This window comes from Harpia harpyja, chromosome 6 (assembly GCF_026419915.1).
Source record: "Harpia harpyja isolate bHarHar1 chromosome 6, bHarHar1 primary haplotype, whole genome shotgun sequence".
NCBI lineage: Eukaryota > Metazoa > Chordata > Aves > Accipitriformes > Accipitridae > Harpia > Harpia harpyja.
The window spans coordinates 23,518,382-23,538,565 of NC_068945.1; the positions used below are offsets into that span (position 1 = coordinate 23,518,382).

Here is a 20,184-nt window from a genome sequence, read left to right on the forward strand (position 1 = left end):
TGAACATCTAAAGAGGCACTAGATGCCTGTGTATAGGCACCTGAATTGCTCGGAGCCTTTCTGCTCCTCAACAGAGCTTGAGGCAAGCTACTACATGTCTGAGGAGTCCGATGCGCCAGACAGGTGCTTTACCCAGCAGGTAAGGCAGAAAAAGGGGAATATTTTCATTTTTTCTGCAGTAAAATCTCTTCAACTCAACCTGTGAATACTTACGTTCAGAGTTGGAACAAAATGAAGTTCTTCAAAATCAAAATATTTTCTACAAGAAAGAGTTTGCTTCTTACAGATTCTAGCTAAATGCTGCATAGGAAGTCTGTGAAACAGCATTTTCTGTGTTGTTCCTCTCAACCACAAACTTCTAAGAAATATGAAGACTTACCTGCCTACAATTAGACAATAAGAAAGTAAGAAGTTGTACTAGCAGAAAAGACTAGAAGTTTTTAACCTCTTATTTACAAAGAAATAACTTTCTTTTGTCTTTTTTTAAAGATAATTCTTTCAAACATTCTCTTATTGTAGAATTACAATTAAAGAAAATTTAAGAATTTCCCATTTACCCTCTCTACACACATCATAATACCGCTATTCATCTTTTCTGTTTTTAGTCTTCTATCTACTTCACAGAGGCATTTATCACTTCCCATTTTCCTAATAATTGCCATTTTCATTCTCCAGATCCTTCCAAATCCTTCTATAACCTTCATGGGATGGGATGATCAGAACTGGACACCACAGTCAGAAGAAGGCTAAAGAGAATTTCCATCATTAAAATATTCAGACCACATATTTAATTATCTATTTGTTCTTCTCCTAGGAAGCAGAAGCCTTTCAACCTAGGAGGTCAAACCAGAAACTAACATTTAGTTCCCCTTAGCATATTAATGCTATTGAACAAGGTGAGTTTCATGAGGTGCCAACAGTGCTCTTCTGCCATAATGTTATTTCCGCAACTGATAACCTGAAGTTTTTACATAATTTCACATCTGCCAAAATTTAAAAACAGACAAAAAAACCTGAAGTTTGAATCGCATTGTCCTACAGTGGTACTCCTTATCCCTAAATAATTAACACACAACCAATCAGCATTTGTCACGTGTGTACACTCACATGGTACAACTCATTGGGGCTGCAGGGACTTTTGGATTCTGGCTGGTCTAATGTCATTGATGATGCACAAGAAGAGAATGCTAGAGAGGGTGTGAATGTGGAAGGGTCTGTCTTTAAACTGCCATAACGTTGCTCCTGCTAAATGATATTAAAATACATTCTGCAATCGCAGAGACAGAGAGATAGTGCTGGGTGAGAGTCTTGTAAGACTACCTGGCATTGCCAGGAAAAGATACATCTGCAAAGACAAGTGATGTCACCAGGGCCGAAGAGTTAACACTGTTCCTGCTTAGAGTTTCACATCATCAGACCTTATTTCTGTTGCTTATAACCTCAGTGGATTTGAAATAACTACATTAAAGCTCCATTTACAGGTGGGTTTGGTCTTTTTTTTTTTTAACATTAGTCAATTGCATCTCCAAAAGCTTGAAAAAAAAGCAACCAACATTTCTATTTTTAAAATTTGAAAACAAGTCAAGCACTCAAAAAAACAGAAAGATTCTCATTTATAACCCCTACATAACCTAGTTTTTCCTCTCTTCAGCTGACTACTTCATGTTACTGTCTCTAATTGCTAAACTGAACAATCCTCTTGGGGAGGGCATTTAATTTTGGACTCTTCATACTTCTAAAGACTTGACTTGTCCATCAAAACTTTCAAAACTATAGATTTTTTTTTCTACATTAGGTATATCCAAAACTTATCTATGTTTGTAGATGAGGACTTTGCGCAGTTCTTCACAAGCACCTTCTGTACAGAGCCTTGTTTTTTCTGCATGTTTGCTCAACCTAATCTCATTGCCAGTAACACTGACTTTACATTTTTACGTTTATTTAGACTTCCCAGTGTGTTTAACACAAAGTATAGTCTTTTTACCACACCTTTTGCATAACTGGAAAGAATCCTTGTATGTTTATTTCATCACAGTAAGAAATCAGTAAACTTTCTAGTGAGGTTTAGTCTTCAACATACAAGGTATGAAGCAGATTCTATTATACAGCACTTCAGTAGATACTCCTGTGTATTTGAAATCACTCAGATTTTTTCCTTCGTAGTGTTTATACAACACTTACATACTCAGTGGGAGTCAGGGGAAAGGGAATAGTTCCCCAGGTGCTCAGTTCTTGAGATGCAGCGTATGTTTGTCCAGGTATCTGGGTGTATCCTCTCCCCTCTACCTCATGTCCTGCATACTCTCTGCAACTAGATGAATGCTTCCAAACTTCTCGGTCATATACGGCAACATTTTAACATTGCCATAATTGCATTTTCATATATTTGTTTTAATTTTATATAGTTATTTTAATATTTTATATATTATGTTGTTAAATATTTATTTTATTTTTATATATATTTTATGTGTTTATTTTAATTTTATATATATTTATTTTATATATATTGTAATTTTATATTTATTTTATTTTATATATATTTATTTTATATATTTTTTTAATTTTATATTTATTTTATTTTTATATATATTTATTTTATATTTTTGTATATTTATTTTTATGCCTTTATTTACACCCACATCCTCCCAGACTATTTTTAGGAAATCAGCACACCTCAATCACATAAACCTGTTCCCACTCACCCCCCCCCCCCCCCCGCCCCAACCACCTCTCCTTTGGGTCGCAGTGGGCTTACCCACGCAGGGAGCCGCCTCCCCAACGGCTCTCTCAGGGGGTCGTGGGGACCGAGAAGCCCTTGCCAGGTACTGCTGCCTGGGGGTTTTAAAGGGGTGAAGGGGGGGGGGGTTGAAGCCGTGGCTTGGGCTCTGCTGCCCTCCGGTGGTCCCACGGGGAGGGTCCGGGACTCGGAGGTGGGGACACCCGCCTGTCCCCACCTCCAAACCCGTTGCAAAACAGCCCCAGGACAGGACAATCCGGACCCCAGAGATGCCAGGTAGAAAGCCCACCCTTGTCTTTTCCCTCCCCGGCAGGCTGCGGCAAGAAAGATTTAGAGAAGAAAATTCAAGCGCTGAACTGGAGAGGGATGGAGGATGCGGGTGGAGAAATTGTGTTTTATTCTTTAGCGTGAAGTTGTACTGGGGCCATCCTCGCGCCGGGTGTCACTTTTGGAGGCGCTGACACACACTCGTAGCGAAAGGCAGACAAACTCTGGATGAAAGGAAATGGCCTCAAGTTGCGCCAGGGGAGGTTTAGATCGGATGTTTGAAAAAATTTCTTTACTGAAAGGGTTGTCAGGCATTGGAACAGGCTGCTCAGGGAGGTGGTGGGGTCACCATCCCTGGAGGTGTTCAAAAAACGTGTAGACGAGGCACTTCAGGACATGGTTTAGTGGGCACGGTGGCGTTGGGTTATGGTTGGACTCGATGATCTTAAAGGTCTTTTCCAACCTAAACGATTCTATGATTCTAACTACGGAGAGGCAGAAAGAAGACGTTGCCAAGGCAGAAGGGAGAGCAGCTTGTCGGCGTCTTTAAGCAACCGAGCCAAAAACGCAGCCTGAGCTTCCTTATCCCCAGTCCAGCTCTATTTCTTAGGGCAGTGGTTGGCAACCTTTGCTGGCCTGCAGCCAGCTAACACACGCCAGGCAGCACCGCACTTGGTTCTTCCCAGCAATATCAGATGTCCCCGTGGGCAACTTGTTGCCCTTGGGTCATGGCTTAGGGATTACCGTGCTGCATACCTACACTGTGTTACCCATCTAGCATAGCACATAACAGATCCTTTTAGCCTGATGTAAACCACTGCAAGTTCACGTATCGTCAGGAGGAAGACAATGAAAGATAACATTGTGTTATTCTATTTGTAGAAATTATGCCAGCTTGTCTTCAGCATTATTTTCTTTCTCAAACAAATTTTGAGATGGCTTTTCGTAGACAAGATAATTGACTGAAATCAATTCACTATAGCTGTAAACAGGCACATTTGGATAATGTTATTAAGGCTGCATTTAAAAGGAAGGAAAGAAAAAAAACCAGAGCAAAGGTTGATTGCTCCACATCATTATCTGCAATTCAGTTCTATTCCTAGTAAATTATTAACTATATTAAGCTAACTTTGCTTAAGTCTGACTAGTCAAAACAAAAGCATTACTATGAAAGCATACAAGCTCTACATAGGCCAAAATTATAGCAAACTCTCTGCATTGTCTAGAGCAAGGAAGGAAGTCAGCAGGTAATAACACTGCAGTAATAACACAGCCTCTGCTGCTTCCCCCGACTCCACAAGCTCCCTTACTTTATAATGCCTGGGGTTTCCAAACGTCCCCAGTCCTACCACAGCCAACTGCTAAGATCTGAAATGTGTGTGCCGCTCTCTGTCCTGCTTCTCTACTATGGGGCTGGAGGAATCGTTGTAACGTTTACAGCAGCAGAAATCCATGCTCTACATCCCTCTGTCCATCCCAAATCCTGGAATCTCAGGGGTTTCCTGGTATTTTGGCCTTAACACGCTGCAGCCTTAGCAGAACTGCAGAAGGACAAGACACATATACAAACAACCCCAGCCTCCTTCCTGCCTGGACATTTATAAACTGCAAAATACATTTGCTTGAGAATTGCCATCAAGATCCATTTGAGCCACCTTCTCATCTTGTGTGAGCCCATTATTTGTTCCTGGTTTCCAATATCCTTTGATCACATCTTAAAGCTGAAGCTTCTTACATGCAGACATTACACAAACAGGCAGATGCTAATTCAAACTACAAGTTTATTTTGGTGTATTTATCCAGCAGCTCATAACTGTGATTCATTTTATTCCAAATCTGTGCAAGCAATATATGTTATATTTGTACTCCATTAAATATGAGATTCAATGATTCTGAAGAGTGTTATATCGCCAGGAAGAGCCACAGTGTTCAAAAAAGTCAAGAACTTGTACCAGGGCAGCATCTTCTGCATTTATTGTGCCATTAACTGGCAGCAACATGGGACCAGAGTCTATGCACTGTCTACCAAGAACTACAATACAGGAGACGCAGAGCAGAGACAGGGACACAAAGATGGCTTTAATATTCCTCTATGCCACCCACGCTTCCAAGTCCAGATTACTAAGTCTTTCCCTTCACCCCCAAGGCATTGCTACCCAGGAGACCAGTAGCTTCATCCCCCCGTACCTCTTGGCCTGAAAGTCTCGCAGCTGAACATGGGGAATGCTTCCCTCAAATCGGGGACTTATAAATAAGTCCTATATCCTGCTGGACCTGCAGGGCATGGGGCCTTACCTATGGCTTGAGCACGACACTCATTTTTTTAAGCCGCATGTTGTTATAGCATGAAAGGGTAGCAGAGGTACCTGTGAGCAGCCCCTGATTTTGCGGTCGTTCCCTTTAGAGCATGGTGCTGATGATAAGCTTAGCCTTACAGCTCCCCCACCTAACACCCCCTTAAAATTTGTAGTAAATAACATTGTCCAAGTTAGCGCCGCGTACGCTACTTTCCTCATGTCTCCCTAGCAAAGCCCTCTCCGCCACAGCCTCAGCTAGAATGCCTTTTGTTTACAATTTCACCAGCTGAAAGACTCTTTTGAGAACAAAAAAAAAAAAAAAAAAGAGGGGAAAGAAAGAAAGCTGAAGAGGCCACTATGAGGATCTAATCTATGGCTAAGACCACCCCTTGACTGGCAGTCTGCATTGCCATCAGCTGTATGCATCATGAACGCGTTCTGGTTTAGATCAGCTGTCTGTGCCTTCTCCCTCATTAACATTGATAAAAGCGATGGCCTCTGCCGGGCGCGCGGCATTCCTCAGCATACCAGCTGCAGCTCTATCTTAATGCATCCTATGGGCTTGGAGAATTAATTAGTTCTGATAGTCACCATGTTTCAAAATGATGGCTGTCATAACCCCGCAGATAAAATTACACACCCCTAGAATTTTCCACATTGCCCATTCAGACTCTCCGTAGGCCACCGTTGGCTTCCTCAGATGTATGGCACTGGAAAGATTTAACTTGCCAAACCTTTTTTTTAAATCTCTTTGTTACGTTCCAATTAAGCCTGTGTTAATCAAAGGCAGTATTTCCCAAATATTCCACCCCCCCTTTCCCCAAGCCTCCTCCTAGGCAACTTGATGGTTTATGCCCCCCTTCCTCCCACCTACAATTAGCATTCAGACGTTTCTCTTGGCAGAGCCGAAGCCTCCCTCCCCCTAGGAAGCTTTCTTCTTCTGAGCACATTTTATCTTTTCCTACCCCTCTGCAAGGTGCTTTAGCCAGTTTCCAAACAAAGAGCAAAGTGACTTTCCTCAGACACGTGGAGCCTCAAACCGTATTCAAACACCCCTGGGACAGTTTTCCTGCTGTGACTGGCTCTAAAACAGAAGCCACATACAATAAAAAACAGTAATTCATTTATTTTCTGCTGCTTATTTTCAAATTACTAAGTAAGAATATTAAATTTAGCTCAAGACTGCCCTCACTCTTGACACTCTCTAACACCTCACGAATAAGGTTGCTCCCCTGGGAGAGGAGCTGAGCTGCAAGTAGGGTGGGACATACCAGAAAAGCAATACCAGCTTTTATTACACAGAGCTCATGAATGTTCAGGCTGCAGTGAGTGCTCTGCTTCAAAATGGTCATATTTCTTTTTTTATTTCCTCCTCTAAAATGATGCTTTTGTCATATGATTGTTTGTGAAAAGGCTGAGCTTTGTATGAGCCTCTGAGAGCTCATCATATGCTGTTCAGCCATCTCTGGTTGAGAGCGCTTCACGTTCAGAAGGTTCAGGGGAACAATACACAATGCAAGTCACGTAGTCAATCAATTTAAAAATTTTTAAAATGCAAGAAATTCTGTGGTTATCAAAACTGTGCAGAAGGTGAGTGCTGCAACCATCATGTCTGTGTCTCTGCTGTTTTTTATTCACTTTTAAACAGACCTCATGCACCAGATGCCTGGCTCAGAGAAAGAACAACCAGCTCATTGTAACGCTGAAATAAGTTGCAGCACAAAAAATTGTTTTCAAAAACACCTACATAAATGAACCATCACATTTTCTCTGGTTGGTTGACATTTTCAGCACAGAAATAGAAGGAGCAACTTGGAGAGAAGCAGTAGGTGGATGAAGAAAGTAAAAAGGCAACCAGCTCACATCTACTTAAAGTAGGAGCATCCAGTCCAGGAATGCAACAGCAGAGCAGAGGAAGGCTGTGACACACACGAGTGTATGCCACAGCACGTGGTATTTGCAGTATTACAGCACACACAATGACTATTACTAATCTTTTTCACCAGGCTGCTTGCAACGTGAAAATTTTCAGAGGTACAAGGGTGACTAGCAGCTGAGACGGGAAGCATCCAAGTGGCCAGGATATTCCCAGGGAGGCTTGGCTGGGATCCTCCATGTCAAACTGACCCCAGCTTTCAGGTGTACCCATGCCCACAGTCACTGTCACTCCCACATTCCATGCTTTCACTTCCCTCACCAGTATCAACATTATTTTCAAAAAATCCAAGGGGACCAACTCCCCACACACATTTGTACTTTGATATTTGTCGTCTAAGGCTTCCAAAATTTTCACCTTCTTGTAGGAACCAAAGAGATCCAAGATGTCTCCACCACTCCAGCTGGACACAGAAAGAGGCACGGCACAAAGCTAAAATAAAATACCCTGCTAAAGCCAGGAAAAAAGTAAGAGTAGGAAATGCAAGAGCACGAAGGTCTCAGCTGAGCTGTATAAGCAGCAAGATAATGAGAAAGCGATAGCTTGCCACCACGGCCCTGGAGGAGGACAACCCCAGAAATACACAGCCAGGACAGGATACAAACACGTCAAAAGGGCAGGAGCTGGAGGACGGTCGAGACAAAAGTCGGCACAGACGCGGCGATGCGCAGGGTAGCCCGTTGACAGGTGAAATCCCCACCGGGGATCCCAGCGGTGTGCGGACCCCTCCGCGCTCCGTGGCCCCCGGCAGGGGAAGGGGAGGAAGGACGCAGGTCCCAGCCTGCAGACACCACCACCATCGTGTTTCTAAAAGCAAAGGGCAAAACCTGGCAGACGGGGCTTTCTGCCCACGCCAACAGCACACCAGCACGGACAACAGCCCCGGAGCTGGTAGCTGCCCAGTACCTCAGGCACTGGCCAGGCCAGCATCCCAGCTCCCCGGCTGGCTAGCGGCTACGCTGCCGCACCGCACCGGCTGCTCGAAGTGCCGGGGTTCCACCTTCCCACCCCTCGAGACCCCGGGGAGTCCCGTCCTGTCTGCCAGGTGACCTATTAGCCTCTATTTCTGCCCAGAGCGGGGCAGGAGCTGGCCAGAGTTATAGTTAGAGCCTGGCACAGTCTGTATTCAACCCCCGCAAACAAGGAAAATCCCCATCACCAACATGAGGAAAGGGTGGCTGGACCCTCTGGAGCAGGGAAAGCGATCGTCGCGGCGGTTAGCGGCGAGGCCGCGCTCCGACACGAAGGGAGAGGAAGGAAAGGGAAAAAGGGTTTACTTCACACAAATGCCTATACGGGAGGTAAGAGCAGATAACAAGAGAGCTGATGTGTGTTACTTTTTATCTCGATCTACAGGACAGGAAAGGGATGTGCTTGATTTACGGCTCCTTTCATCGCTGTGCTGTCTGAAGTGGCAACAGGCAAGAAACCCAGCTGACCTCAAGCTGCTGCAGAAGCTGTCAGCTCCTGCCATCACGCACGCAGGGACCAGGCAAACGTGTTTTGCCCAGGTAGCGCAGACCCTACCCAGACAGCCACCCTGCCCACGCTCCAGCAAGGCACGCCTGCAGAAGAGGAAGGATAAGTTTTACTCCCAAATATCCCACGGAGGACGGGATGCAGCCATGGGCTATCATCACACAGGAGAGAAGATCCTCCAGGATTCTGCTCTTTCGGAGAAAAACCTGAGCCATTCCTTCCGCCCAGCCAGATCGTACATTGTATGCAAAACCAAAGTAACATGAAAGGCCTTGACCTCCGAAAAGAGAAGCGGCACTTCTCAGGGCTATATGTACTGTCAGCATGTACATCGCAACCCCTGGCTGCTATCTTGTCTGCATAAACAAGAAATTATTTACTTTCCTCATTGTATAGCAGAAAGGAACAGGATCTGACGAGCACACAGGAAACATCTTGCCCTGCCATCTCCTACCAGCAATTTTGCAATATTCAGTTAGAGCACATAACAAAAGTAGATGAATTTGTGTATTATACATGTATCACCAATGAGTTCTTTAGGAAGACAATACAGAGTTCAAAATAATAGGTTACAACTGCATTGAGTGTTATATTTGTGGTCTAAAGGTGAATGCGGCATCTAGCCATGACTACAAATAGGAATCTGGGAGAAAGCACTATGTTTACAGCCACTGTGGACTCTTCAAAAACTTAACCTAGCTTCAAAGCACAACTTTGTATTAAGGCACCCTTATGGGGTGCCTTCAGATGACAATGTCAGGGGCCCAAAGCGAAGCTGGCAAACTGGAGGCAGCCAAATTATTAGGTATTTAAGACATGAGAGAGGCTGCCCTTACCAAACTGACCAGTGCAGCAGCAAAGAGCAGCGCTAGAAAAGAGCTGAACAACTCTAAGAGAGAAACAGTCTTGCTTTTGGCAAACCAAAATGTCTGTCTACTCATCCCTCCTAATCATATGCAAGTAACATAGCTGAGTTAATTATCCTCTGCTTAGCTCCAGGAAATCAGTCAAAATGATTTAACAAAAATAGCAAAAAGAGAAAAAAAAAAAAATCCCCTTTTTTATCTGGCTAACCAAAGCTGGAAGATGTTCTTTTGGCCTCCTGAGATAAAGTCAGTGGTACTTCTCCCAGAACTACATTTAGGGAAACCACCCTTACGTTATTAGGGCCGATGAGCCAGCTTCCAGAGATCCTTTGCTCTGCCTTAGATCAGTTGAACAAATGTAATGACAACAAGCACAGCAGTTACTCCAGTCCCCTCTCCATGCCCACCTAAAAGAAGAAAACATCTTCTGTCATAACAGTTGTGTCCTTGGTTTTGTGCTGTCAACAGCTTCAGAGAGAGGGATAAATGAACAGAGCCCTGTCAGGATATCCTGTCATTCAGTTAGGAAGGGTTTATTCAGCTTCGCAGTGAAAACTTTCAGCAAATACCCTGCGTTTTGGAATTTTTCCTGCCTGCAGGCAAGCTCCGCATGCCACATCCTTCAGTCATTTTCCTTCAGAAAGGCAAGAGCCCTGTTAAACTATTTACCTAAGAATGTAGAAGAAATAGCATCTCTAACAAACAATCACTTTACGTCAGAATTTTAGTCCTCATGTCTGGAGGGATCTGAAGGAAAACATCAAAATCTTCACAATGGAAAAAAATCCAGTTGTTTTATTCTTCTTGGCTTTTTTGGCTGCAGTGAAACCGTGTTTGACATCACAAGTCCCAGATGAGGTAAGAAGCAGCTTTTTATTTAAGTAATGAATTATCATATGTCTGTATTACACTATGAGGTGGGGGTTGTTTCACTGTTATAGAGAGAATAGCTATCAGATACTGTATCTTATAGAAGAAAAACCTACTTTAACAGTCACTGATGCATATGACGCTGAATTATAAACTAAGAGCTCTGTAATTCAGTCCTCTGAAATAACAGAAATGCATCTGTTTATTCCACATGAGAGTTTGGCTCAAAGGGCATGTCATGAGTACACTGAAAAAGTCTCTTAAAAAATGGCAAACGTGGCAAAAGACTGTAGCTGACACATTCATCAAAAGCAACAAAAGAAAACCATTAGAATTTCTGATAAGTCAGAAGATGAAAGCAGAAATTTTTCCATAGTGAAAATTATCCACTCTACTAACCACAAGGAAGAAATGCTATTTCAGATAGGTGGGGAAAAAATTCTAAGGAATTGAGCTTTTGGAAGTAATAGTACAAAGTTATAAATTTAAGTAAAAGACTTGTAGGCTTTTGGGGAAGTGGTGCATTTGCCATGGACAAATCCTACAATCTGTGGAATTTCACAAAATCTGTTTTCACCACCCTTGTAGAGAGGCAGAAAGTGTTGGGTTACAAATCTGAACCAGGAGTTCAACAGTGAGACATTCACTCATCTAAACTGTCTCACAACATGTGGCTTTAAATTCCTGCCTTCTGGAGAAAAATCACTTGTAGAAGACAAAACAAAAGGACAGGGAGAAATTGGGGGGGGGGGAAGCCATTCACTTGCTGATTGTTTGGTTGGGTTTTTAAGTGGAAAAATACTTTGAAAAGTACAAACACGTACTAGGAAATGTGTTAAACTTATTCCACCTCTAAAAAAAGAGCCACTAATAAATCACCTGTCTTCCATTTTCCCTAACAGCAAAAAGGGAAAATGAGGACATGGGAGAGAATGGAAATAACCCCACCATTCCAAAACAGTGTTTTATAGCTGGTGGTAGGGAAAGGGTATAACTTATTTTAATTTAGCTTTTACCTTTTCAAAATCTCTGAGTTTTCTTGTTCAAAAAATGAAATTTTGTGGAGTGCCTTTTCAATGACAACTCCTGCGATGAGATAATTTCAGCCACTCCTACCAATAGCTTTTTCACTTCTGAACCTGAATATCCTACAAGCCCAGCAATTTATCCAGCCTCAGACTCTTAACAGCTTACACGGAGCACCTATGAGGAGCAGGGCTTCAGTAGCATACTTGGTTAAAGACTCAGAAAAGTCAGCCAACACTCTTGAGTTTATGATTCTTCAACATTAACAGTACTGATTTGACTCAGTGGAAATGCCCAGAGGAGTTAAGGTGCCCAGCCTGCGTGTTTGTGCTGTGTTGGTACTTGCTCTGGTGCCTGAGTCATCTCTCATTAAGGATGGGCCGTTAAGGTGGCTGCACTGGTGCTGAGCACCAGCGTTTTGCAAGGCTTGAAGCGTTCGAGCCCCCTTGCGTTGGTGCCTCGTGAGGTGGTTTTGGATGGGAAGCAAGGTGCAGAGATGCTCTGGTTTGAGTTTGTGGGAGCCACCTTAGACCTGAAGCCCGAAGAGCCGGGTCGGTCCAGTGCTTCAGCGGTGCCGGGCTCTGCCGAGAGGGCAGGGAGGCTGCTCGGCCCTCCCAGCATGGCACCGCTTACCGCTGCTTTGCCAAATGGCTGATTGAGCTGTACCCACATCTGGGAAAAGGTCTCATTTTTGTTTCAAGGACGCCTGAAATGCATCTACACAACAGTAAGAGGTTTCACTACCCAAATACTTGAATGTTACCCAAATCAGATTTCAACAGTACATTTATAAAGACTAAAATTTGACAGCTCAATAGATGTTGAAATGTACTTATAACTGAGTGATGACTATCAAGTGGAGTCCCTCACAGGTCATGAAACTTAATCTCCTTGTCAGTGTCTGTGTTACATCCTCACAATCTTCACTACTGAAATGTGCTGCTATCACAAACATTGAAGGACGATAACTAACAAGGGGAGAAACCGCTGGGGTGAGGGCTTCATCCAGGACTACCAGGCTGTGGCACATGTAGAAATCCTGCCCAAGGTGCCAGTGTACCCGCCCAGGCCAGCTGTGAGCTTCTGCAAAGAGGCTGCAGCATCCCACACGTGCCCACAAGGTCCAATACTACCTGGACAGCACAGGGTTGCATTTGCACATACATTGTTTGGGAATCCCTGGACAGAAATACTGGAGGATACCCATTGAGCAACACGTAACAGCAGTGCAATGGGCTCCATCCTTGGAAGTGGTGGCTTAGAATACACCCTGCACACCAAATGACCTGAAGCTCCTGCCACGAGGCTGCTGAGCAAAGGGTTAGCGGTGGATTTGCCAAGGCAGGGGACAGAGAAGACCTTGGAGGGGGAGTGTGCAGGTCCCATTCATGCACACAGGAATTGCCCAGACAGGCTGGGTCTGACGCTCCCCATCCAGGTGGGCTATTGGCAAACTGGGCAGGCTCCGGAGGAGGGCTGACGGATGACTGAAGAATTGGGAAACAGGAGTCATAGCAGACAATTGAAGAAATGCTATTTGTTTAGGTGCACAAAGAAAATGGACTTTGATCTCAGACTGTAAGTATTCATAGGAAGGGAGTAGTGAGCACTGTAACAGAACAGATTGCTACCTGTCGTGCAAGCTACAGAAGAGCAATGGCTGGAGACTGAAGCAAAACCATCACAGACAAATTGCGACAGAAGCAACATACCGTGGTTTGTTTCTCCACAACTGACCATTTCCAAATCAAATGAATGCTTTCTAAAAAATCTTCTTGTTCAAACGAAATTTCATGCAAGAAGCTCCGTTATCCTGTATTATGCTCCTCTGGTATAATTGTTCTTCTGGCTTTACAATCTGGGAAACTACTTAAAACGTCCACAGACAACTATTAACGTATGTAAATATTTTCAAATGGATGATGCTGCTAGAACTGGCCCTTACATACATACACACACATACATGCACACACAGTGGGCAGGTACAGTTTTTCAAGATAAATATTAAGCATTTCCTTACGTTGGCCTAATAATGATTCAGACATTGCCTTAATTGACTGCACAACTGCTTAATTGAAATACCATTTAGAGAGTTCATTTCAATTCTATTGTGTCAGATAGGAAGTCTCTCATGGCCAATATTGCTTGAGTGAGTTAAGACCACCTAAATGGGTCCATACTTAGGGAACAGTGGATGAATGGTTATCTTGGAATAGAAAATGGAGCACTTCACGGTCCCTCCTCTCCAAGAATGATGATTTCATTTATTACTTTTTGTTGTTTTTTTAAAGATCGTATTTTGCATTAGATCATTTCTCACTGTTTGTGAATTATGAACTTACTTCTACAAATACTCACCGGGAAGAAAGAAAATGAAAACAACATTAGATGGAGTTCAGCAAAGACTTTTTGCTTTAAAATAGGTCAACCATTTAAGTAGTAGGAAACAGACACCATTTTTGGTATATAGACATTTTCAAACCTATGATTTCTACAATCACAAAACACAATGCCACTGCTGTGACAATACCCTAAGCCTTTTCTCCTTTTTGCCGCCTTCTGAAGTCATTTGTCAGATTTGCATTCTTGAAACTGGGACCTTGTCCTGGTTTCAGCTGGGATAGAGTTAACTGTCTTCCTAGTAGCTGGTACAGTGCTGTGTTTTGAGTTCAGTATGTGAAGAATGTTGATAACACTGATGTTTTCAGTTGTTGCTCAGTAGTGTTTAGACTAATGTCAAGGATTTTTCAGCTTCTCATGCCCAGCCAGTGAGAAAGCTGGAGGGGCACAAGAAGTTGGCACAGGACACAGCCAGGGCACCTGACCCAAACTGGCCAACGGGGTATTCCATACCATGTGACGTCCCATCTAGTATAGGAACGGGGAAGTGGGGGCAGGGATTTCGCCGCTCGGGGACTGGCTGGGTGTCGGTCGGCGGGTGGTGAGCAATTGCACTGCGCATCATTTGTACATTCCAATCCTTTCATTATTTCTGTTGTCATTTTATTAGTGTTATCATTATCATTATTAGTTTCTTCTTTTCTGTTCTATTAAACCGTTCTTATCTCAACCCACGGGTTTTGCTTCTTTTCCTGATTTTCTCCCCCATCCCACTGGGTGGGGGGGAGTGAGTGAGTGGCTGCGTGGTGTTTAGTTGCTGGCTGGGGTTAAACCACGACAGACCTCCACAGCGAGGGGCACAAGCCCTTGGCAGTTGAGTTAGAGGACTACAGCCGGGTCTCCCAAGTGGGCAGGTTCCTTCTGTGGCTTTCTCTAGGTAAAAAAAGAGGAGGCTGCTCTTCTCAGTGTGCTCTGGTGGGGTCAGGCCCATAACTTCTACCAGATTTGAATGCAAAGCTAGACGTCATTCTTTTACGCCAGTTTGAAGATACCAGCCATAGTCCTTTAGTTCAATACGGTAATGCTGATAATACGAAACCCACTTTTGAGAGGAACAAAGGCTTGTGCTGTGCTCTGTATGCACAGAGCCACAAGCAACTTCCTCCACACCTTATGTTTAGTTTTGCCATTGAATGGAGAAGGCACTTGCCAGCACTTGTCTTTCTCCATCCTGCTTTGGGTTTGCATGGCAACTTTAGAACTAACGCTCCATAGGCTGATGCTGTCTCAGTAACCTGGCTTTTAAGTCTGCTGAACTTAGCATTTGTTGATAAAGCATTCTTAGCAGAAATAGGACACTTAGTAGGGTGTATCCGGCAGCGGTTGGACATATTTAGTGCAGGGAAGACTACTGCAAAGCCCTAATATGTGGCCTATTACCTAGCTTAGCTCCAGAGCGGAGAACTCCTGCTGAACAGGATAGAGAGCTTGTGGCCCTGAGTGAACACAAAGCTGAGTTAAATCTGTCATTTTTCAGCAATGCCACTGGGGGCAGAGTTAAACCAACTCAGAGAACTTTGTCTTTCTTTTTAATTAATCTTCTTCTATTACAGATGAAGAAGCAATGTGATCAAAAGCTGCTCATTCGAATGAAAACTGAATGCGTACCTTGCTCGTTAAACCTCGAAACCCAGTGCCCTGCTGGTTACACCAAAATTACCAATGGGACAGGGATACCGGACTGCAGGTATCTCTTCTGTCAGAGCTTTTCTCCGTAAATATTGTTCTCCTTGAATTGGAAAATGTTAATTCATATTACAAATGCTCTATTGTATGAAATTTTCTTAAGGAACGTTTATCATTGGCTTCACCAGCTCCAGAATTCAAGCTTCTTTCAGAGAGTACTTCAAGCCTACAAGCCTAAAGTTAATCAGCAAATGGTATAAGAGGAAAATAAACATTGCTATCAATGGCCTACCCAATTTTCTTTTGCGTGATATCATAAAATCACTTCTTTGTTTATTCTGCATACCTGATATCAATGATATATATAATATGCTAAATATATATTATCATATAAATGATATTTATATATCTTTCATATCATATATTATCATACAAATAACAGATTTTTCAAACTGGGGAGGTGTAAGGAGGTAAAGGGCAGGAAGAAATATCTCAAAACAAATTTGAAGTCTTGCCTTTCAGATTGAAAAAAAAAAAGAAAAGCAGTATTTTAGGGGAAAAGTAACTATTTCGAGCTTACGTAGCATTTAAAAAACCTTGATATTAAATAATTTTTAAATACTATTTCAGATCAAAACTTAGAGAAAACTGCTGTGCTTAGGTTGCAGAAATGAAAAAAAAGATAAATATATACTATGCAAAAGAAACAGCTTCACAGATCTTTTTAGACCTCGATGTGCAATCTATGTTTTAATGAAGAAAAAAAGGCAGATCAATACAACTAAGCTTAAAGTGCTCGTCTGACAGTGAAAGGAGAGGAGGTTAAGAATTTCATTTTTCCCCACAGGAGGCTTTTAAGTACTTTAAAGCAGCTCCAACTTCTTTTCCTCAGGTATTATCTAGAAATTAAAACACACACGCTTTCTTTTCCTGGATGTCGGCATCATTGTATGAAGGAATTTGAACAACCTGAGTGCTGCCAGGGACACTGGGGCCCAGACTGCATGGGTAAGATTTTTTTTTTTTTTTTTGATAGAATTTGGGTAGAAGTAAAGCAGTGATTTTTCTTCTTTTCAGAAACTATTGCCATGAGAAGTTTGCTTCTCAGAGCTTATTAGAGGAGTAGAAATAATCAGCAGTTTTCAGCCAAAACTCAGAGGATTCAGAGAGAAACCCATATTCAAAGCTTCATTTAAAAAGAAAAATTCATAGAAAAATTAAGAAAACTCAGGGAACCCCCTTGGTTTTGAGATTTTCAAAACAAGTCATTTCAGTCAATGCCTGCAAAATGACTTTTCATTCAGAAGGCTCTCCACAACAGATTTTAAAAAACTAAAATTTTCAAACCACAAGTTTAAATGTTTCATTTTAGGTCAAAAATACCCTCACCTGAGTGTGAAATTTTTCCAAATCTCTTTACTTCTTTACTTTTTGATGCAAGGAGGGTCTTTTCTTTCAGCTCAACTCGAAACAGTTTTTCCCTCTAAGTTTTTTGAACCTCCAGCAAACGCTAAAGGCCATTACTGAAGCAGGGGTAATCAGGAGTACCTCTCCTCCCACCACCCCTTCCTCAGGAAAAGCCTTTCAGCATCTCCACAAGTGCATCAAACCCCAGGCTACTGAGCTGGGCATCAAAACCCGCAGAGGAAGTTTCCCTGCCCAGACAGAGCATTTCCTCCTTCAGTTAACAGGGTCAAGGTCTGGTTCAATGTCTGTGAAGTCCTTTTGTCCACAAAATAGATTAAAAAATACATCATTTTAGCCCAAGCTATGATACCAGCCCTTTATCTACTAAAGCAAAGTAGTCAAACCCCAACTTACAGCTGCTTCTATAGAAAAGACAGGCAAATAGCTGAGGACGTAGCGTGTGGGCACGTCTTCTTCTGAAGATAACCACTCATGTGGTGATTTACCATCTTTCCACCAAATGCAGCCTAAGTGCCCGGTAGGAGGAAGGCAACGCTATGCATGATCATCATTCAGGGTGCGCTGGGAGGCCATGCGAGGGGCATCGGTATTTCTGGAGAGGGGCAGAGCTCGCTGCCCTGCCTGTGGGAAGGAGGCTGCAGAGGCAAGGAAGCCCTCTCTTCCTTCGGACAAACTTCCTGGCCCCAAAAAGCAAAGAATCAAGGTCTCGGCATTGTTTCTGCTGTCATTTGGAGGAAGAAAACAGCTCTTTGCATTTTTCGCAATCTCTCCAAGAGCATACGGCGTGCCTTGAAATGTTTGGAGGAAAGCCGGTCCTTCCTGAGGCCAGAGAAAAATCCCTGACTAGGGGTTTACTTCACATTTAGCATCTGATGGCAAGGACAAAATTAGGTCTTAAATAGCACTCTGACTTCCTTAAACGATAGTACACACTGAAACACACAGCGTGAATGAAAGATGCTTTGTCCCCTTCCCTCCCCACAAGGCCCCCCCCAAGCCAACCAGCCACACATCTATCCCTCTGTAAAAAGGCATCAAGGAAAAAGGGAAAAGGACAGAGGGGGGAAGGTCCAGGGGAAAAGAGCACAGCCTTTTAACACTGGCAGTATCATCCAACCACAGATACCACAGCTAGTGGAGCTTGGATGTCCCACGTGTGTAACTGATGGGCTCCAGCAGGAGCTGCTCCCTACCCCAGCTCAGGTTCCCACTCTGGGCAAGTATTTACATGGCTTCAACAAAAAGTCTGGGTACCAACTGGAGGTGCATGGTATGAGCAACTGAGTAGAAAGCACTGCAAGAATAAAGGAAAAAAAAAGGGGGGGGGGGAAGGCCAAGAAGAAAGATAAGAAACCTAATTCTATCAACTCATATGGTCCAAAATACACCTTTACATGTTCTACCCACTGCTTCAGCCTGCAGGGAGTCAGATGAAGAGAAGTAATCCAAGAGGCTGCATTTGAAAACACTTGGGAAGTGCTGAATTAAACTCTACGAGGCAAAAAAGCTGATAGATTTAAGCTCTTTTGGCCTAGATATAAAGATTTGGCCTTCATACTCTGACAGCTGTCAAAGCTAAGCAGAAGCATCTCTTTCCTACTACTTTTCAAAAAACATCCTCAACAAAAGCAAAGGTCTCGCTTCTCCCCAGTGCCAGGGTGGTGGCAAATGACTGTGCCAGCATCGCTCCAGTGTCCCGTCACGGCCTCCTGTGGTCCTGCCGGCCAGGGGAAGCACTTTATCTGCCTGACCAAACTCTTATAACTACATGGTAATTTGTTAAACTTCTGATAAAGCTGTCCCTTGGTGGTGGTATCAAAACAAGAGAGAAGAGGCAGTGAAGACAAGGGGAAGTGTGGTAAATGCCAACTGCAAAAAACCTGTTTTGTCAGCAATTTTAAAGTATGTTTTCCTAGAAATTCTACCATAAACTCTGAGTTTTCTCTGTCTTTGCACATTCAAATAAAAGCATCAGTGCAGGTAAAATTGTTTCCCTTCAGAGCAAATATTAAACAGTTTGCATCTGTGTCAGCCCTAGAGATGAGATTTAGCTATCACACGGTAGCCAGGAAACAAGATTCACTAAAAGCTACTTGAAAGATTCTGTAAGTATATGTATTTATTACTTTACCTAAATTCTGGCTATTTCATCTCAATTCTTAATAAAACTTCTTATTTCAGCAAGTATGAGATAAACTGCACCAAAATTTTCATCTTCAAATTTATTGGTTTTTCACAAGAAGCTTACTCAGATCCAACAGACCTCACAGACTCATTATTAAGGAATAAATTAAGAAATATTAACAGATTGGTATAGAGCCAAAGCCTTAACTAAAATTAGGTGTATATATACACACATCTACTTATCTGCTCATCACTGTGTCCAAAACAAATTCATTTTCATGAAAACTTCCACATGACTTAAACACTCTAAATCAGGATTAAATTATTCAGTGGGAGCACAAACCCAGTGCTGCCCATCTCCACCTACACATGACAAACTGAGACTCTTCACAAGCAATAAATCTATCAGTAAGGTACAGCAGAGAACCTGTGAGGGCAGTAGGAGTTTGATACATTTAGATACCACCTGCATCAGGATTATGGTACCTAATGGGAACTCCAATTATGGGAAGAAAGGGCTTATGGAAGGGAGTTAATAATTCATTTCCACAGAGAGGCTGCACAACTATAAAAAATAAGGATATCCCTACAGGGGGAAAAACCTGACAGAGCAATCTGACTGAAAATTACTGTAATATGTATTTCCTATAGGCAACCTTTCAGTAAAAATTGAATATTGAAAAATTTCAACCAAAATTTAAACTATTTTCATTTGCAAATACAGTCGTCATTTCTTATCCTCTCCTGCTGGCTGGGGTTTTTGGTCAGTGTTTGTCTCACCTGGTATACCACTACCTGTAATCATGGTTTTAGCACCAGAGGATCTGAAAAGCATAGCACATCTTTGGCACCCAAGTTTTACTAGTGACCACAGCCCATTGGACAGAAGTGGGTTATGAGATAGCCAAATTTCAATTTCCAAGATCATTTGAATCAAATATCACAGTCTTATGGGAGGCAGCGGGGAAGAGGAAAAACTTTCCACATAAAGCAAATGCAATTTGTGGGGAAAAGAAAAAGGCTTATTTAAACTCTAACTTAGCATCAAATAGAATTCTGACAGCAAATTTTCAACCAGAGTTGTATTAACATAAAGAAGAAGTGGTCAGGCAGACTCTGCTTGCATCA

The 20,184-nt window shown here is 42.8% G+C and overlaps 1 protein-coding gene across 1 annotated transcript in view; it reads left to right on the forward strand.

The window, feature by feature from the left end:
* Window positions 1–10,118: 10,118 nt before the first annotated feature.
* STAB2 (stabilin 2) overlaps window positions 10,119–20,184 on the forward strand; it is an 88,794-nt gene continuing 78,728 nt past the window's right edge. Inside the window, exons 1-3 of the mRNA XM_052789692.1 lie at window positions 10,119–10,440; window positions 15,432–15,565; window positions 16,397–16,512. Of these exons, the coding sequence (XP_052645652.1) occupies window positions 10,357–10,440; window positions 15,432–15,565; window positions 16,397–16,512 (334 nt within the window). The 5' untranslated portion in view covers window positions 10,119–10,356. The remainder of the gene's footprint in view (window positions 10,441–15,431; window positions 15,566–16,396; window positions 16,513–20,184) is intronic.